General features: G+C 43.0%; 1 protein-coding gene across 1 annotated transcript in view; it reads left to right on the forward strand.

The window, feature by feature from the left end:
* Nucleotides 1-974: 974 nt before the first annotated feature.
* The window catches only part of SHISA6 (shisa family member 6), a 518,048-nt gene continuing 500,248 nt past the window's right edge, over nt 975-18,774 (forward strand). The window contains exon 1 of the mRNA XM_015421874.1: nt 975-1,696. Within this exon, the coding sequence (XP_015277360.1) occupies nt 1,023-1,696 (674 nt within the window). The 5' untranslated portion in view covers nt 975-1,022. The remainder of the gene's footprint in view (nt 1,697-18,774) is intronic.

Below are 18,774 nucleotides of genomic sequence, written 5' to 3' on the forward strand. Positions count from 1 at the left end.
TGGGTGGAACCTGTGGGGCGCCCAAAGGCGGCGCCCAGTCTGGTGCTCCCCCACCCAACCCCCGGCGCCCGGCCCCCAGCTCCCTCCGCTGCCCCGCTAGCGCTGCGGGGCTGCGACTCCTTCGCAGGGGGCCGGGACTGGGCGGGCCTAGAGAGAGAAGGAGGCAGGCGAGGAGAGGCGGTGGCTTCTCGCTCAGCCTCTTGCTGTCCCCGCCCGCTCCACAACAGCAGCTCCTGTCGAGCCCGTGAAAGCAGCGGCGGCGGCGGCGGCGCAGGCAGCTCTGGCCAGTGCGCGACGACGGGGGTGCCCAGCGCGGCGCCTCCGCAGTGCTCCCGCTCCGCCCCGGCATGGTGAGTGAAGGCAGGAGTGCGCGCTGGGTTGGGGCGAGGGCATTTAGCGGGGGGGAGGAGGCGGCCGGCGCTGCGGTGCCCGCAGCCAGCTCCGGCTCGAGTGCTGCTGTCCCTTTGGCCAGGCTGCTGCTCTGCCTGCCAGGACTGTGCCAAGGGAATTCCCTGGTGCCCGGCGAGCTCCTGGGCTGGCATCCGAGCAGCCGGAACTGCTGTCCGCTTGGACGCTGTCATGCCCCAGCTGCCTGCCTGCCTTCTATGGCACCCACCTCACCGCGGGCGGGCAGGAGGAGCCCGAGACGACCCTCGGACTGCTCTGGGCTTTTCTCCCCCTCTAACACTTGGCTCCGGAAGGCCCCCTCGGGGAGGCAGATGCAGCAGCAGCTCCGGCCAGGTAGTCTCTGATGTCTGTCTCTCTCTTGTAGCACATCACCATCCCAGGAGAAGCTGCCATCCGGACAAGGCATACAGAAGAGCCCCTCTGTGCCCTGAAGCCGCAACAAAGTAGTGCCTCTTGCTTCTTGCCAGGATGAAGGGGCTTCTCCGGAAACAGAGTCTGGCCTCGGGCTGCTGTCAGTGAAGCATCCATCTGCCTGCGAATTCATCCATGGAGTGGGAGAGCCGAGGTCCTTGATACTGCTGGGTTGGGCAGACTTTCTGCTCCTTCCTCTCACCATGGGGCAGAGGCACCTGCTGTTGCTGCTGCCCCTTGCCTTGTATGCCCTGGCTCTGCTATTGACCACGCACGCAGCTGGGCCTGCACGGACAACCAAGGGCAACCGGACACAGGGGGCAACAGTGCCCCGGCGATCCTCCAAGCTCATTAAGGAGCAACTGAACCAGACACTGGCCAGTACATCCCCCTCTGTCGTGCCAGCTGGTAGCGTGGGCAGCCGTGCACGCAGCGGAGGTGGAGAGAAAGGGCCATCAAGAGTGGCTTCCAGTGGCAGTGCAGGCAGCTCAAGCCCAGCATATGATACGTGCATGGGCTACTATGATGTAAGTGGACAGTGGGACAAAGAGTTTGAGTGTAACAACAGCCAGAAGGATTTTCGCTACTGTTGTGGTACCTGCAATTACCGCTTTTGCTGCAACAAGCGTTCTGAGAAGCTTAACCAGTACATGTGCCGTAATAATGGCCGTGGACCCACTACAGATTCAATGACTACTGCCACTAGTAATGGTGGACCTGGAGAGATATCCAATGTCTATGACCCAAATGAGGACACCACTAATGCTACAGTCTACATTTCGTGTGGAGCCGTTGCCTTTGTTGTCATTGCAGGCATTTTTGCCAAGGTGGCCTATGACAAGGCACGACAGCCACCACAGGAGATGAACATCCACAGGTGAGAACAATGTGTGGACCCTGTACCTATTCTCCCCCTCAATGCATTAATGTATTCATTATCACAGGAGATGGACATAACTCACAGGAGCTGGACAACTAGCTCTGTAGACAAGCATCCCACATACCCACACAGACTCAGTTCCATGCATACCCCTGGTGCTGTTAAATCCCACAACCTAGGTGATTAATGTGCTTTACTGAGAATGAGCTGTATTCCCATCTTATGACTGCGGGAAAGAAAACTTGTACAAAAACACCTCCAACTGTTCTCATCTTGGGTGACGAATGTAGTTAAGTAAGAGACAGCCAACTTCTTACCACTTCAAAAATGAGACAATTCCCTTCCTTGTTCCCCCTTGTAGAGCTCAGCTGTCATGTGTAGGATGGAAGAAGGAGTTCTGCGGCACAGCAGAGATTCCTCTTTTCCAGAAGCCGATAGGCATTCAGAATCAAAACTCTGCTCTTTATAAAAAGATTGCCTCATCTTCAGGTACCACAATGTGTCAAAATAAATTGCTTCATAGCCATGCAAGAGAGATCAGGACCTCCTTCCTAGGGCATTCAGTGATTTCCTTTTCTCAGAATCTTTTTGCCTCAGTGTGAATAACTGCACATACATACATGTCCCTTCTCTTTTGTATACTTGCTTACCCTTCTCACAACAAGGAGAGGCATGCTTTTGGGGAGTAGGTCTTCACTCCGTTTTGATTAGAGAAGTAATTTTTTTTTTTTACTTCTCTCTTCTTTAGGTTTGAACTGAGGTTTCCAGTTAATGAAATAGGCACCAGAAATAAATTTTAACAAACTTGATTGAACATTGTAAGATGCACAGTGCAGTGATTCCGGATGAGTTCTAATAATACTGTTAAAAACAGACGTGGAATAAATGGCATTGAGAGAAGTGAAATAATAGAGAGAGTGTGTTAATGGTGCTTTTAACAACTTATTTAAACCTGGTTTACAGAGAGTTAGAAAAATCTAAATCACCCTTGGGATTTTACACAACAAAGAAATAAGATGCTATCCTTGAATGGACCAAGTTGAGGAGGAGAAACAGAGAATCTTATCCAAGATAGCACTGTCAGTATCCTGCTACTGTGAAGGGATCACTTTCTTAATTGATAGTATAGTTCTCCATTAATAGTGTGCCTTATTTTATAGCCCTGTTACCACAACCACCTGGCAAGTCTGACCTCATAGACTTTAAAGATAAGAAATTTAAATTCATTCTTCAAAATCCAAAGACTTTAAAAGTTTTAATTGTAACCCTCTTGATAAGGTCCTGAGGTCCTGTAATTAACAGGTATTTAACCTATTCTCATCTCTGCCCTATCTCTGATGAGTCCTTAAACTTCTCCCTTTCAGGTATCCTTCCACATTGGATTCACCTTTGGCCTGTTTAGGTTAACTTACATTTTCCATACAGCACAGCAATAAAATAAAATAAAATTAAAAAAATTACATAATACTATGCAGGCCTAAGATAAAGAAATAACTGTCCACACAGTCAACAATGTTTTAAAAGCATAAACAGAAAATTCCTCATTCCACATTTTAGTGCGTCAAGCTTAATATTTATTTGTCACCTGTTTCTTCTTTAAAGTGGGCTCTAGCTTATGAAAGCTCAGGTTACAATAAAACTGTTCATCTTTAAGGCACCAGAAGGCTCTTTTTTGTTTTCCCTTTCTTCTCTGTAAACTTTCTACTCATCCTCTCTGTTCAGCATTGTCCAGTCCCTGTCTTTTGGGTCAAGCTGAATATGACTCACTTTAAAATTTCCATGGGCCATTCTTCCCAAACTTAAAGGACCTTTGTTGCCTTCTCTAACCAGTCCTACTTCTTTTCCTTCCTTCTCTCTGCTGCCTGTTCCATCATGTCATTGTATTGGAACTGGAGTACATTTGCACCGATGCATATTTACCTCTAGAATTCTCTGATTGACACTTCCTTTATTCCCTGTGGTACCTTCACTCATACTGTACCGTGTATGCCTGGTTGCTTCTCATTTGCACTGTCCAAGTCCTAGGGACAGAGGAAAGTTCAACCTTTCCTCCCCCTTATCTACAACACAACTAATCCTACAGTGCTTGTTAGCAAGTCTCTCTGTTAAATACCCCATGATGTTTCTGGAAGGAAAACCATCTAGCATTTTTCCATTGATAGCTGTAACTATAAGTTCTATTCTAAATGTTTCTTTTTTTGAAGCACTGTTTTGAGCATTCTGAAGTAATACTTCAGGGTATAAAGATGATATAGAATGCTTTATTTTTTAAAAAAAAGAGAATTGGAGAAAAAGGCTACGCAGTTTGCTAGGAAGCATTGCGTAGTAGGAATACATTTGAAATGGTATAAGTCAGATAAGTGCCCTTCATTTTACCTCTCTGAATGGCCACTACCTTTTCCCAGCTGACATGCGTCATTGAAGCAATATCTCAGAAAACTGTATAGTAATTATATTTGAGGTCTACATGCCACTAAAATGTAAAGTTGTGAAATAATTTATAGTGAACCACTCTTAAAAATATGTAACAGGAGCGAACCTAACAGAGAGGAACATCTGTCTTTCCATGATTATCCTTCATTTATGTAATCAATTAAAGACTGTGTTTTGTCAAAAGACCTGGCAGCAGCTTATAAATTGAAAAACAAGTGTGCTTTGCATAATGCATGGAATAAAATATTGGAACCTCTCTAAGTAAAATCCCAAGAGAGGCCACAAATGGCCTAAATATATGGTCTTTTCTGTTCTGTGAGGTTTAAAAGCATTCTCTTATTTTATTTCTGTCATTCTCCTACTGTCTCACATACTGTGAAGGACAACTCTTCAGCTGATTTAAGTTCCCACAGCTACACACATACTGAATCAGAACCTTCCTCACAAACCTGGGTTATTACCAGGAACTAAAGCTTTAAACTCTAAAAGCTTTATACTAGGGCAATTTGAATCTAGAGCTCTCTTTACTTTCAGTCAAGGAATTTTGATTGCTACACCACACACTAATGATATTCTACAAGAGATATGATCAGAAAATAGGGGACAGCAGTCAAATGGTTGAATTGGCTTTGAGACAGGGCTGTTCAGAGCTGAAGGCATGGCTCTTTGGCACATAGGGTTGGAAGCAACTCTTGTTTGTTTTAGTGGGTTTTGTGCTAAGGCCTGCATACCCCCAGTGGATCCTTGTATCCCTGATGCATTTAGAAACCTAGCACATGTCCCTTTCTCCGCATGTTCCTTTTGCTCTCTGTAATGCTGTGGGATTGTAGATATCCCTGCAAAATTACAGGAAACCTTGTCAGTCTTGTCTAAACACCTCTTGTCATTTCTGTTCTTGTGATACTTCCTTTCTTTTTAAAGATGAATTCTGAATAGTGAAATGAATCACCTATATGTAGATGAAGGAATGAATGACAGACCGAGTGTTAGAAAATTTGGTTTCAAGTGCCTTTGAAAGAGCTGATTGACTTTTATTATTAGAATGTAGTAGATGACAAAAGATTATACCTTTCAGAGTTTAACCTAAATTTGATCAACACTAGCACAACAGTTTAAATATTAAATATTATGAAGTACTTATCCAGCTATTGGGGTGGGTTGCACTGTACATCGAATAATCAGAGACTGTTTATTTGTTTTTAAAATACACTTGTCAGGGCCTCTGTAGTTGAGTTTTTTCTTTTTTTAGGGCATTTCTTGTGAGACTTACAGCTACTGTATTTCTAGATACTTTATGGACTCTGTATTGTAGATATTTCTCTGTTGCATGCAGGTTTGCATATTCAGGGATGACCAAATAGGGAAAGGCTAGAGACAAGTGAGATGAACAGGAGTTGTATGAGTAGAAATTTTACATCTGTTCCTGTATGATGAGATACAGATGGAGCCTCTACTTATCAATTTTCCTGGATGTTCCGATGTTTATATTTTAAAGACATTTTTAATGGGTGCTAATCAACAGGTTACCATTAGTTGTGCCAATTTTTTTTCAGTAGCCTGTAGAATTCGTAGAGATATATTATGTACAGATTTTAACTTTACTTTCTAATGACATTATTGTAAAGCTTTTATTCTTGACTTGTATTGGTTGTTGGCGGAATAAAGGATTGATTGATTGATTGATAGATACAGATGGAGCAGGAAGAGAGTCAGTGGACTTCAAACTTGGTTGGGCTGTTGTGTCTAGGTAATCTTGCAGCAACTTCAAGTACTTTTTCAGATTAAAATGTAACAGAATAAAATACTTGCTGAAAAGAGCCCAATGATTTAATTTAAACCTGATTCCCCCCCCCCCAATGGCTGATTGCATTCCCAGTACCACCCCTATGGATTTTAGTGGAAACAGAATCATGACCAAGGGCAGTTTGTGAACTGAATTTTCAGCATTTTCACGATACAAATCAGGTGTGTGGGGATCCAATTCTGGTTTGGTATACTTGCAAGTTTGCCTCAATAGGTCAACTAGCAGCTTCATGGGGATATTTCAGATTTGGGAAAAGGCACAATGGTAAAACTTAAATTCCTCTTCACCGTGTGCCATGGTTCCAGTCAGACCTAAGTCTATTCTGCACTGGTGTTTTGCCTCGCTTTCACTGTTCATTTCAGTCGGGTTTTCTTTGCCATTCTGCATCCCCATCACTTTTAAGGGGCATGTACATTGGATTTTCTTTTCCTTGTGCATTGTTTTCCTCTCTTCAGTGCTTAGTTCACTTTCCACCACTTGCCTCGGTGGGTCCAGGCAGCTGGTTCTTGCGGACCCCTCTCAAAGCAGGGTCTTGCTCTGACTCAGCCTGGCAAAGACCACACTCAATGGGGGCTAGGTGCCTGTTAACACCACAGCAACCAGCAGACCCTGGCCTAGTCAAGCAGTCCCACGTGGCAGTCCCAGGTGCTCTCAGCTGCCACGCCAACGGGCTCAGTCCCAAAGCACAGACAATCCAGTTGGTCTGGTGGCCCTGTAAAAGGCCACAGACAGAGAGAGACCCTTTTGGGGCTGAGGGAAGGGAGAAGATGGCAGTGGGGGGGGGAGACATAGCTGCACTCGGCAGCCCAGCTTTGAGAGGCAGGTTGTGTGGCCATGCACCTGGTAGAGGATAATCCAGCTCCTTTGCCAAGCCCCTCACAGGCCCCAGCAGCCACGGGTTGCAGCAGCCCCACTCCTCCTGCCTTGCTGCTGAGGATGAGGCAGCCATCACTTTATCACATGTTGGCCCTGTGCCCTTCCCCCGCCCCAGAGGAAGAGGAGGCAGAGGCCATGGGTGGGCTGGCTGGCTGAGGTCAGCTGAGATGAGGTTTTGACAGCTCCTCCAGCTGCTGCTGAGGGAAAGGGGGAGGGTGGGGAAGGAGGAAATAAAAGGTTGGGGTAGACATGTGTAGTACTTATATATGGGGAGATTGTTTACTATTTTTTAATTTGTGTAATGGTGCATGAAGCATGCAGACTTGCGCCACCCAGCCTTTCCCTCAGGAACTTTTTTTTGTGGGGGAAAATAAGGCACCTGAGGTGGGTGGTGGTTTCGTGGTGGGCCCAGCTGGTCGGATTCTGTTTGAGTTTAGGCGTATAAACCAGCACACACAGGCTCCCAGCCGGGCTGGGTCAGAGCAGGAGGTGTTGCCCTGCTTTGAGGGGGGGGGGGCTGGATGCTACTATGTGGCTGCTATAGGACAATTTGGACGCCACCCACACACATCACAAGTGATGTACTCACCCCAGTTGAGCAAAAAATGCTGGTTTTGGTTGTGGATGCAGAATGCATAGACAGAATACATAATAAATAAACTGGAGGGGGAGAAAAACTAGTAGAGGCCAAGCATGAAAATCCGAAGTCAAGCTTTAAGGCTTGACTGCTCAGATTCTCAGGAGTAAACTGTCAATGCAGAATGGGCCCTAGTTCCCCATGCTGCTGATTTTTCAGGAAAAAAGAGTTTTGCAGCTCAGTTCGTGGAATTTCCAGTTCTGCCTCTACTGTAGGGGATTTAATAAAAGTAAAGAGACAGTTCTTATATATCTCTTTAAGGGAGCAGTGTTAGTTCAGTCTGAGTGGCATGTAGTGGAAACTGGTTTTGTGCCATTTTCTTTCATCTAGGGCCGCACTATACCTTTTTGTTACTTTGTGAAAGATAGTATCATACAAAGGATGATGCTATTCTTGGTGATCCCACACATATGTTGCTCTTAGAACCACTCTGAAATGACTTTTGGATGCTCATAAAAGATTAATGATGCCATCCTGTGCAGAGTTACTCCACTGAAACCAACAGGCTTAGACTGGAATAACTACACCGGATGGCAATGTAACTGATCCAGCTCTATGCAATGGTTCTTCCTGCTTACTGGTAGGTGTATTTATTTATTTATTTATTTAGAAAAAGTATATTCTTCCTCTCCACAAACCTGTGTGATGCAGCTGACAAAATAAAACAAATACAATGAAATCATGAAGCAACCATAGATTTTTTTTCATTATTAAAATAAGCTATAAAACAACATTAAGCAGCCTAAAACTGTGTCTACAGGCTAGAAGCAGACTATAAAAACAATTAAGAAGCTGGAACACTTCAACCAAAAGCCTGGGTCGGCCCTCATCTATCCCATTTGTTCAGGACTTCTACAAACCCACCCAAATCAGTTGCTTGGGAGAAATAGAGCTGGGTGTCACCTGCATATTGGTGGCACCTCACCCCAGATTCCTCAATAATCTCTCCTTGCAGTTTCATGAGGGAAAAGATGGAGCCCTGAGGGACCCCATAGCATGACCATGGGACTCTGCAACTGTCCCCCAATGCAGCATCAGGCAAGACTTTGTGACCTAGAGCTGAATCACATACTGCTAAGCAAAACTATGATTTATTCAGGAAAATATTACATAATTGCAGGATTAATAGAAGAAACATAGTCTAACTATTATACCAGTTCTGTTTAGGCTTTAAACAGATACTTGGGGTCCTAAATTAGGTTACAGACACATTGCTGCTTAATTCCTTCAGTCAAGATAGTTACACATAAGAATAGATAATAACATAATAAACATATTGATACTGTCATCAAAGTGACACTACTATTTTTCTCTTTTCCTTTACTATCGGACACAACTGCTTGCTTAAACCATCTGGTTACTTCACAAAGAAGTATTTTAGTTTTCTGCTTGCTGTACAATAGTTCTGGATTCTGCATCCTTCTAACTCTCAGTTCTGTGATCCTGTACCCTGCAGCTAGACTAGACTTTCCCTGTGTCTACTCCTCCATAAAATAACATAGGTGCTAATTCTCTTCTTATATCAAGACTCCATATTGAACCTGCCTAAGTAAGCAAAAGATTTGTCATTTCTGTATTTCATACAAGATAGCAGAAACAGTTGAGACTTCAGCCTTGACCAGATCATTTTAAGTAGAGTTGGTTCTTATCATAGTCAATGAAGTTATATATGCATAAACCAGAGTGTAATTGAAATCAGAACCCACTTGAGTTTCTTTCTGTATTTTGATACACAAAGATAGAAAACATCAGATGACTGGAACTGCACACTTCAATCACTAGACTCCAGTGATGCTTAGCGGGTAGGGTATGCTGAATATTTCAGGTCTGGTACTGATGTGGAAATTGATGAAACATGGCACACTTTACGTTCTCTATAGTCCTCTTCATCCTTCATTGGTTTCCCTGAAATGTGCCATCTTAATTTTTTTTTTTTTGCCCTCAAAGTTAGGGTTTCATTTCTCAGTACTATCCAAGTTGCTTTTTCCCCTTCTTGTTCATTAAACTCATACTGGTCTGGAACTCTTGTTCCTGTTGGCAGGTAGTTCTGGAATTCTTTCAGAACTAGAACTCTTCTGTTCCATGAGCTTTGTTTCAGTTTGTCTTAGTCCACAGCTAGACAACCCTCAGGACACATGCCAAACAGCGACAGGCTAGACCATTTTGCTTGGCATGCAAGACTGGTTCTCTGCCCAAGCAGCTGAGAGCCCCTGAGATATTGGCAGCACCACTGGGGCTAGTGGTGTGAGAGAAGGCAACAGAGATGACTGATGTCTGCAATCAAGCCCGAGACCAATACGAACACAAGGCAGGTCTGAGGCAAGCCCATGAGATGCTGACAGTGCCATTTGGGCTCACTTTCTCCCGGTGTGTCTGACCAAGTACACCCTCATTGCTGCCACCACCACCCCTTGTCTGGTGGCACACATTTTTTTTCACAGGTAGATGTTTTCGGATTTTGACACTCAGACCAAAAAGGTTATCTACTCCTGCATTAGGCTGTGTTTGCAGTATTGCTAATCCATAAATAGTGTTTACATTGAATGCATGCTGATACCTAAGTAATCAGGATGTCTGAGGTTACAATCGTAATACCAGTTTGCATGGTCAGGGATGGTATTGGCAGCTAGCTTTCCCATATCCCATTGTTCTTAACCTGATGATATATTGTCTCCTTCCCAAATGCATCAGCAGGAGCCAAGATAATAAATGTGGCCTCAGGCAACTGTTGTCTTTCTTTTTCTAAACAACTTTTTAATTGTCTGGGCTATTCTGGGTTAAATTTTCTGTTACCACACAGTATTTAGACAGGTAATTTGATTTATTTGGAAACTGCAAGTTCTTCCTGCTCTGCTTTTTTAGGCCCAACAGCAATCCCACTAGGCATCAGCATTCATTTTCTCTGATAGGTTTGCAGAGTAATGCAATATCTCAGTTGCTTTTAATGCTGTCACTTTCTTGCTTGTACATGTGTTACCTCCCACAGCCATTCTCCTTTGTCTCATGATTCTTAGAACTCAAAAGCCAGGTACAATTATGCTGAAATATTACTTGCCAAGACTTTTGTAGATGCAGAGAGCCAGTTTGGTGTAGTGGTTAAGTGTGTGGACTCTAATCTGGGAGAACCAGATTTGATTCCCCACTCCTCCACTTGCACCTGCTGATGTGACCTTGGGTCAGTCACAAGCTCTGGCACAGCTGTTCCTGAAAGAGCAGTTTGTGTCAGAGTTCTCTCAGCCCCACCTACCTCACAGGGTGTCTGTTGTGGGGAGGGGAAGGGAAAGGAGTTCATAAGCCACTCTGAGACTCCAAGTGAAGGGCGGGGTATAAATCCAATCTCTTCCTCTTCCTCTTCCTCCCCCTCCCCCTCCTCCTCTTCTTCTTCTTCGAGGAAGTACTACAACTGTTAAAGCTACTGGTGTCTCCCCTGTGCTTGGTTGCAGCTGGAGATAAGATGCTAAACAAAAATTTGATGGTTGTCCACAAAAAGTCCTATTTAATTTTCTGTAAGAGATGGGAATGTGACCCTTGCCCCACTGTGTTCTGCCTGTAGCCATTGTGCCAGCTGTGCTTTCATCTCTACTGCTACAATGTTGTATAATACTATTGGGCACCTTTGAATTAGTTGTGTTAACTTTCATTTTAATAGTGAACATGATGATCATCCCTCACCAGCTTCCCTTACTCGAGGCTCTTTTTACTATGTAGATGTTGTATTCTATGGATAAGAGGTACCACTCAAATGATATTCATATTGTTGTTCCTGTTTGTTTTAAGTCAGCCCTGCCATGGTATCAGTGTGATTCCCTGGCACATGAAAGCACACGAACACAGGAAATAACAGTATCTAGCCATTACTAAAGAGCATTCCATGCTCATAATGCCTTTTTGCCAGCTTGATTCAATTGGTGATTTAACTTTCTCTGCTTGTTGTTGCTATATAGCATATAGAACTAATAATTCATTACAATAACAGTACAGTTTGGAATTCAGAGCCTTTTCAAGCTATGCTAGCCAGGATAAAATGGAGACAGATCTGGGGAACTGTACATGTGTTTAAAATCCTGGAGCCATTCTACTTCCACCACTGATTTTACTGAGATTTGCATGTAGAACTATTGCTCATGTATACCAGTGGACTTTTAGTGGGACTCTCAATGGTGAAATGTTCTTTCCCTTGATTGCACACACATGCACACTGTTCAGCTAAACTCCAATCTATGCAAGTATATATGCAACCATATATATGATCCAATGTAATTAAACAATTGCAATTTCTGAAATCATAAGAAAAGCTGCATCTAACCCTTACTGAGCTCAGAATACTCTCTTACCCATCCCACAGCAGCTTATATGATTGTGTTTCTTCTGTACATAGCTAGAGATGGTGGAAATCCAACATTTTGTATCTGTGTCTACCATCTGGCTAATATTTGATAGTCTGGAGAGTGAGGTCTGCTTTATATTTTACATTTTGCATTAGGAACCAATTCCTGAGTATGAAATAAATACTTGCGTTGTTATTTATGATTGGGGGCATAACTAGTGACTTTGGCATGTGCAAGTGGGGCAAATACTTTCCAAGCCCTCTGTCGAGAGTGTTTTGCTGACAAAAAATGTTAATTATGCATAACTTATACATGATGCTGTGGTTGAGACTTTTACACTCAAGAACTGATTCTCAAGAAACCATCTGAGAGGCCTGGATCAAAGGATGTTTGGGGCTACCATATCAGACATATCTCTTGTACAAAAGTAGCTGCTGTTTTGCAGTGGATGTCCTGCCCTGCCCTGTTTTTCTTCTTTCCCAGCCCCCCCCCTCCCAAGAGAACAAACTTCCCCTCTACTGAGACAGTGCTCCTTGTTATGTCTGTTTATTATGATACATAAATGTGAGTAATCTGAGTACTTGAACCCTTTCTGCCCACACTCTTTGGCACGTACATTATGAACCACCGTGTGCCCTTAACTGCAGTAGGATGTAATTGTACATAGATAGATTGGAAAACACATACACATGCATGTATATATGTACAGCAGCAAAGCCTGTCGCTTTTACCAAAATAAGCTGGCAGTCATTGGCAGTCATGGTCACTGTCAGCCTGGCAATCTTTCACAAGGGCTTTCCTAAATGTTACTGCTTGAACGTGACTCAAACCCAATAACCCTTGCTGCCAGACATTTCCTTGGAGAATCACTATAATGCCACAGGAGTATATGGAAGAGATGGAAGAGTAGGCTTGCCAGCTCTGGGTTGGAAAATACCTGGAGATTTTGGGGGTGGGGCCTGGGGAGGGTGGGGTTTAAGGAGGGGAGGGACCTTAGAGGGGTATAATGCTCTAGACTCTACCTTCCAAGACAGCCATTTTCTCCAGGGAAACTGATCTCTGTCATCCAGAGACCAGCTGTAATGCCAGGAGATCTCCAGCTACCACCTGGAGGTGTCAGTAGGGCATTGAATTGCATAAGTATCTACATATTTTACTTTACATAAGAGAAGCCAATGTTGGATCAAGCCAATGGCCCATCTAGTCCAACACTCTGTCACACAGTGGCCAAAAATACCAGGTGCCCTCAGGAGGTCCAGCAGTAGGGCCAGGACACTAGAAGCCCTCCCACTGTTTTAACACATAAAACTGCCTTATACTGAGGCAGATCATTGGTCTATCAAGACCACTATCGTCTGCTCTGATTGTCAGTGGCTCTCTAGGGTCTCAGGGAGAGGTCTTTCATATCACCTACTCTCTGATCCTTTTAACTGGAAATGGTGGGGCCTTTTGCATACAAAGCAGATACACTAATGCTGAGCCATGTACCCTTCCAAATTTGATATGCATCATAGAACCTGGGAAGTTTCAACACTGTGCAGTTAAAATTACATACAGAGCACAATATATAATCCAAACCAGATTCTGTTGGGGAGAATGGCTGGCTTGGACAGTGCTTCGAACTTGATGACACTTGAGTGGCCTAGACTCAAGTACCATGTTGACTGGCAAATGGTCACTTCATAAGAACCATGACAGCCATTTCTCTATGTGTCCCAAGGGAGAGGTATCCTTTCAGGTGAGCTGAATAATCTCAGCCTCTTGCCTCCAGCCAGGCAGCATAAACAGTGAGCACAGGAGTCACTGCTATCTCTTTAAAGGCCTTCATGGCTTTAAGTTAATACAGAACTGATACACATTGGTATATACAAGCTTCCTTTGCTTGAAAGATCATTTTTATTTATTTATTTGTACCCTGCCTTTCTTTCCAGTGGGGGTCCAAAGCAGTTAACATTGTACTCCTTGCCTCCACTTTATCCGCACAACAACCCTGTAAAGTAGGTTAGGCTGAGAGAGTGTGAGTGGCCCAAGGTCACCCAGAGAGCTTCCATTGCATGAGAGGGGATTCGAACCTGGATCTCCCAGATACTAGTCTGATACTCTTAACCACGATACCTCACACATACCTAGTATGCTGTGGATTTTTCATCTTTCCAGTAAGATTTCTTAGTGATATCTGTATAAACCTCAGTGTTTCTTATTATAACAGCACCACTGTTTTTAAATGCTGGATGAGTCTCTAAGATATTCTGACCTGCAGCAGTGTGCAAGAGTAGATCACACTCTCTATTGTACCTGAATTCATGTGGACAGCCTTACAAAAATCAGGAGAGTTAGTCTGGATAAATCTGGATATTGGCATCAGAATCCAGCTCTTGATGGTATCGCTCAAAACTGGATGTGTCATGAGCGATCATTTGAAGATATGAATGTGCATCTATGGCAGCCCGGCTCTCCCATCTGCTCAGATAGGTGAAGCATCCTCTTAGGCAAGGTTTGTTTTTCTGATTTAAGATGTATTATTGGCACAAAATGCTTTTCACAGTGTGTTATAATCAACCTAGGCCTACAGCCTTCACACAAGTGAGTAGGATGCCTTTGGCTTCTCCTGATTGGCAAAATCGAGCCCCTCATGCTTGATTTCCAGTTCTGTTTCTCTCTCGTGCAGTTGGAAATTACCCAGCTGAAATGTCACGCGTTGCGTGTGTGTGGTGGAATAGTCATCGCCATCACATGTGCATGGGATTACACCAAACAGGAGTAACTTCCTTTGTTCAGGATTTTTTAAATGTAGCTCACAAAGAACACTGTGCTTTAATTAAAAATTAGCTAATAATCCAGAGTGGAGATTACCTTCGCTGTTCTTTCTTAATGCCAGCTGATACAAAGTTGGGAAAGGTATAGGAAAGTGCTTCTAATTGGCTGGAGAATTTGATTGTGCAGTTTGATGACATTGTCATTGCTGTGTAAGACTTGATCACAGTTGACTTTTCATGGACGTTCCAATCCATTCAGAGAAGCCTGTCTTCAGATACTGAAATGAAACATGGACTGCAGCTATAGCTCTCTTTCTGTAATGTAATGTAAAGAAGGTACAGTAGAGTAATAAACATTATAGGGAAATCACTTCTCCCAACATCAAGCAGATGTTTCTTGCCTGAATTTGGCTGATCACTCTGTTTTCATTCTTTGTGTTCATACCATCTCCATCACCTCTGGTGAGCATGTTGTTGCAATCTACCAATCCTTACTTTATCCCATGCACCAACTAAAGTGCTATTATTTTAGGGGTGCAAAAAAAAAAGCTGCTCCAATTTGTTTTACTTAGAACAGTGTATCTTCAGTACAACAGAGGTTAGTAAATTAGCCTATTTCTCTTGTAGATGGAGTATACTGGCTATAAGAATCAACTCTTCATGCATACTTTCTCTCAGAAAGAGAGCAGAGATACAGGCATATGACAAAGGGTGGATTTAGGGTATCAGTCATTAGGATTCTACCTTGTAAACAGGCAATGAGGAAGAGAAAGGTCTTCCAAGAATATCACTAATTCCAAGGAATGGTTATTTTTAGTGAATAAATTCAGGAAATAGTTCCAGGAAGATGGGATGAAATCATGTAAAATTCAAACAGCATATAATTTGACACCCTTTATTAGGGACTGCATCAAAATGCATTGGACCTTGATGCTGTTTTCCTTTGTTGTCAACTGTAAGGACCTTCTTAATTGTAGTTAGCTTTTCAGTGGATCACTGGAGAGCCAGTTTGATGTAATGGTTAAGAAATGCTGACTTTAATCTGGAGAACTGGGTTTGATTCCCCACTCCTCCACATGCAGCCAGCTGGGCGACCTTGGGTCAGTCACAGGTCTCTCAGAGCTATTCTCTCAAAAGCAGTTCTCTCAGAACTCTCAGCCCCATCTACCTCACAGGGTGTCTGTTGTGGGGAGAGGAAGGGAAGGAGATTGTGGGTTAGTCTGTTGTGGGGAGAGGAAGGGAAGCCGCTCTGAGACTCCTAGTGAAGTGCAAGGTATAAATCCAACTCCAATGCTGCCGCCGCCACCACCTCCTCCTCCTCCTCCTCTTTCTTCTTCTGTAAGAAAAGTTCTAGTTCACCTTCCACATCTCTCAGAAAAGGCCCTCTTAAAGACTGTACTCCAACAATGCAATTATAACATCCAGCTAATGTAAAGAGTAAAACTAGGAGGAAAGTCATATGGCTATATGGACCAAGATTCCATATAAATGCAGCTCTCCAATGTCTATCCTGCAGATACTGTGCAGCTTCAGTCTGTTTTTCCCCTCTAAAATTGTAATGATTACTGCACATATGCCAAAAATCTGCCTGGTTCCTCTGATATTGTTTTTATCCCAACAACAGGGATTTAGTCAAGTCAGATCCTCATGAGTTAGACATGTAATAGTAAGGGTTTACTTGAATGCATGCTTCAGTTACTTTTCAGTCTTTATGGAATGGTTCCACAAGCACCATTCAAAGTGGATAGCATGATAGCCATTCCATTAAATGGATGGTGGGGAAGGATAGATAACCTTGGTGTGTAATGCAAAATGTTCTGTTGTTCATTCCTTTTGTTCACTCCTTTGGAAAAGAAATCAGGATACAAAAAGACATCATCTCTGGGAAGGAGGAACACAGCTTTTATATGATGAAATAAAGAGTCAAAAGTTCACAAAACAATGGGGCATTGCTGAAATCACAAAACAAAAAGATTGCTAGTATTTCACTATAAATTAGACAGTGTTATCAAGGCAATGAACATGAAATTAAGCAAACTCCGGAGCACAACGGAAGACAGGAGGGCCTGGCGTGATATGGTCCATGGGGTTGTGAAGAGTCAGACTCGACTGTGTGACTGGACAACAACAAAAATGAGCCCTATAGATGGGCCTTTTCCAGAGCCCGTTTTGACGCACTCCCTTCTGCTGTACTCCAAGGTAAATTCACTTGAGTTCCAATGCATGAACCTATATGCCTATGCATGGCTAATATGGTAAAATCAATTACTTATGTCCTCCTGTTCTGCAGATTCTATCAGGAGGAATGAGACCATCATATACTATCCCTTCTGTCTAGATTTAGCCCTCTGCAGTATTATCTTGACTTTAGGCCAGAAGTCCTTCGTAAATTCCTCTTAGAAGACATTCAGAGCTCAGTGACTTACGCTGTGGCAAAATTTGGTTGCTTAGCTATTAGGAAACGTAAACTTATTTTAGCTGAAAAAATTGTATGATTCTCTTATTAACATTATTTTATTTTACTAATTTTATTTTCTCTTGTTAATGTGTTTATACTATTCCTATGTTACTACATATTACTGTTTTAATCCTCCTTCTTATATCAGAATTGTACTGTTTTACTGGCTCTTGCTGTAATAAATTAGATTGGATCAGAAGGCAAGTTCTTGACATGGAAGGAGAGAATGAAAAGTCACCTGCTTGAGACAGGACCATTAAAGATGATCATCCAGCAAAGCAAAAATCCTGGGACTTTGACAACGCGAAGGCAAGAGGAACCCTAATAAAACTTTTGACTTATAGAGGCGTTTTAAGAGTAATTCAAATGCAAACGGCTAAAGCTGTATGGTCTGAATTAGACTTTATGCAAATTTCTCACTGAAAAGCCATTTTACATACAAAAGAGACTGTTTAATACTAAAATGCCAGAAGGGAGTAATTTGTGTGATCACTTAATCTAACTCAACCATTAAGAAGTGCTGGGAAAGAGATTCCACACCAAGATTTAATATTACTGCTGTTGGTTTGCCTACCAGAATCTTATGAGAATGCTGTGTCTCAGATTGAATCAAAAGTAAACCTGTCTCTCACAGAAGTAATAAGTGAACTTGAGCAGACATACAAACATAGACAATTTGAGGAATCCAACAAGAAAATTCAACCAAATGTTGATCAAGTGGTTTTAAATGTAAACAGCAAGAGTAAAATAATTTGTCACTCATGTGGAAAACCAGGCCACATTAAAAGAAACTGCAGTGCTTTTAAGCAAAAAAGTGTCTTTCCAAAATAAAGAAAAGGAGGAGGAGATTGGATTTATACCCTGCCCTTCACTACCCAAAGGTGTCTCAGAGCAGCTTACAAACTCTTTTCCCTTCCCCTCCCCACAACAGACACCCTGTGAGGTAGGTGGGGCTGAGAGAGCTCTTGACAGAAACTGCTCTTTTCCAAGAACAGCTCTTATCAGAACTATGGCTTGCCCAAGGTCATCCAGCAGCTGCAAGTGGAGGAGTGGGGAATCAAACCCAGTTCTCCCAGATTAGAGTCCGCGCACTTAACCACTACACCAAACTGGATTCCAAGCAGCCACCACTGAAAGTGTTTCATACTAACTCAAGGAGCTACTAAAAATCACACTTGGTATTTAGATAGTGCATGCACAATGCACATGTGTGCATATAAAGGTTTCTTTAAGACACTAAATGAAGAAAGGAGAGATACACTAAGTGTAGCAGATGGGAGATCTGTGGTTGCAGAAGGGGTTGGCTCAGGAAGAGTAAAATGCAGGCTCCCAGATGGACAAAGAAGAGAAGTTCTCATTGAAAATTGTCTGTATGTGCCACAATTAGCAAACAACCTGATTTCTGTAAGAGTACTTGCAAAAAGAGGAATGGTCACATTATTTGGAGAAAAATGTTTTATTAAGCAAAAGAGAGAATTGATTGCAACTGGGAAAGTGCGTCAGGACTTGTATGCTTTAGAGACATATATGCAAAGTGCAAAACTAACTAAACATTGCAAGCACAAGAGATATTCCTGGCTGTGGCACAGACATTTAGGACATAGATATAATTATGCTATTAAAAGGTAAATGTAAAGGTTCCCTTGCTCAAAAGCCAGTTGAATCCGACTCTAGGGTTGCGGTGCTCATTACCCAACTTGACCAACTAGTGGTTAAGTGCGCGGACTCTAATCTGGGAGAACTGGGTTTGATTCCCCACTCCTCCACTTGCAGCTGCTGGATG

Source organism: Gekko japonicus, unplaced genomic scaffold (genome assembly GCF_001447785.1).
Source record: "Gekko japonicus isolate JY-2015 unplaced genomic scaffold, Gekko_japonicus_V1.1 scaffold820, whole genome shotgun sequence".
NCBI classification, from domain to species: Eukaryota; Metazoa; Chordata; class Lepidosauria; order Squamata; family Gekkonidae; genus Gekko; species Gekko japonicus.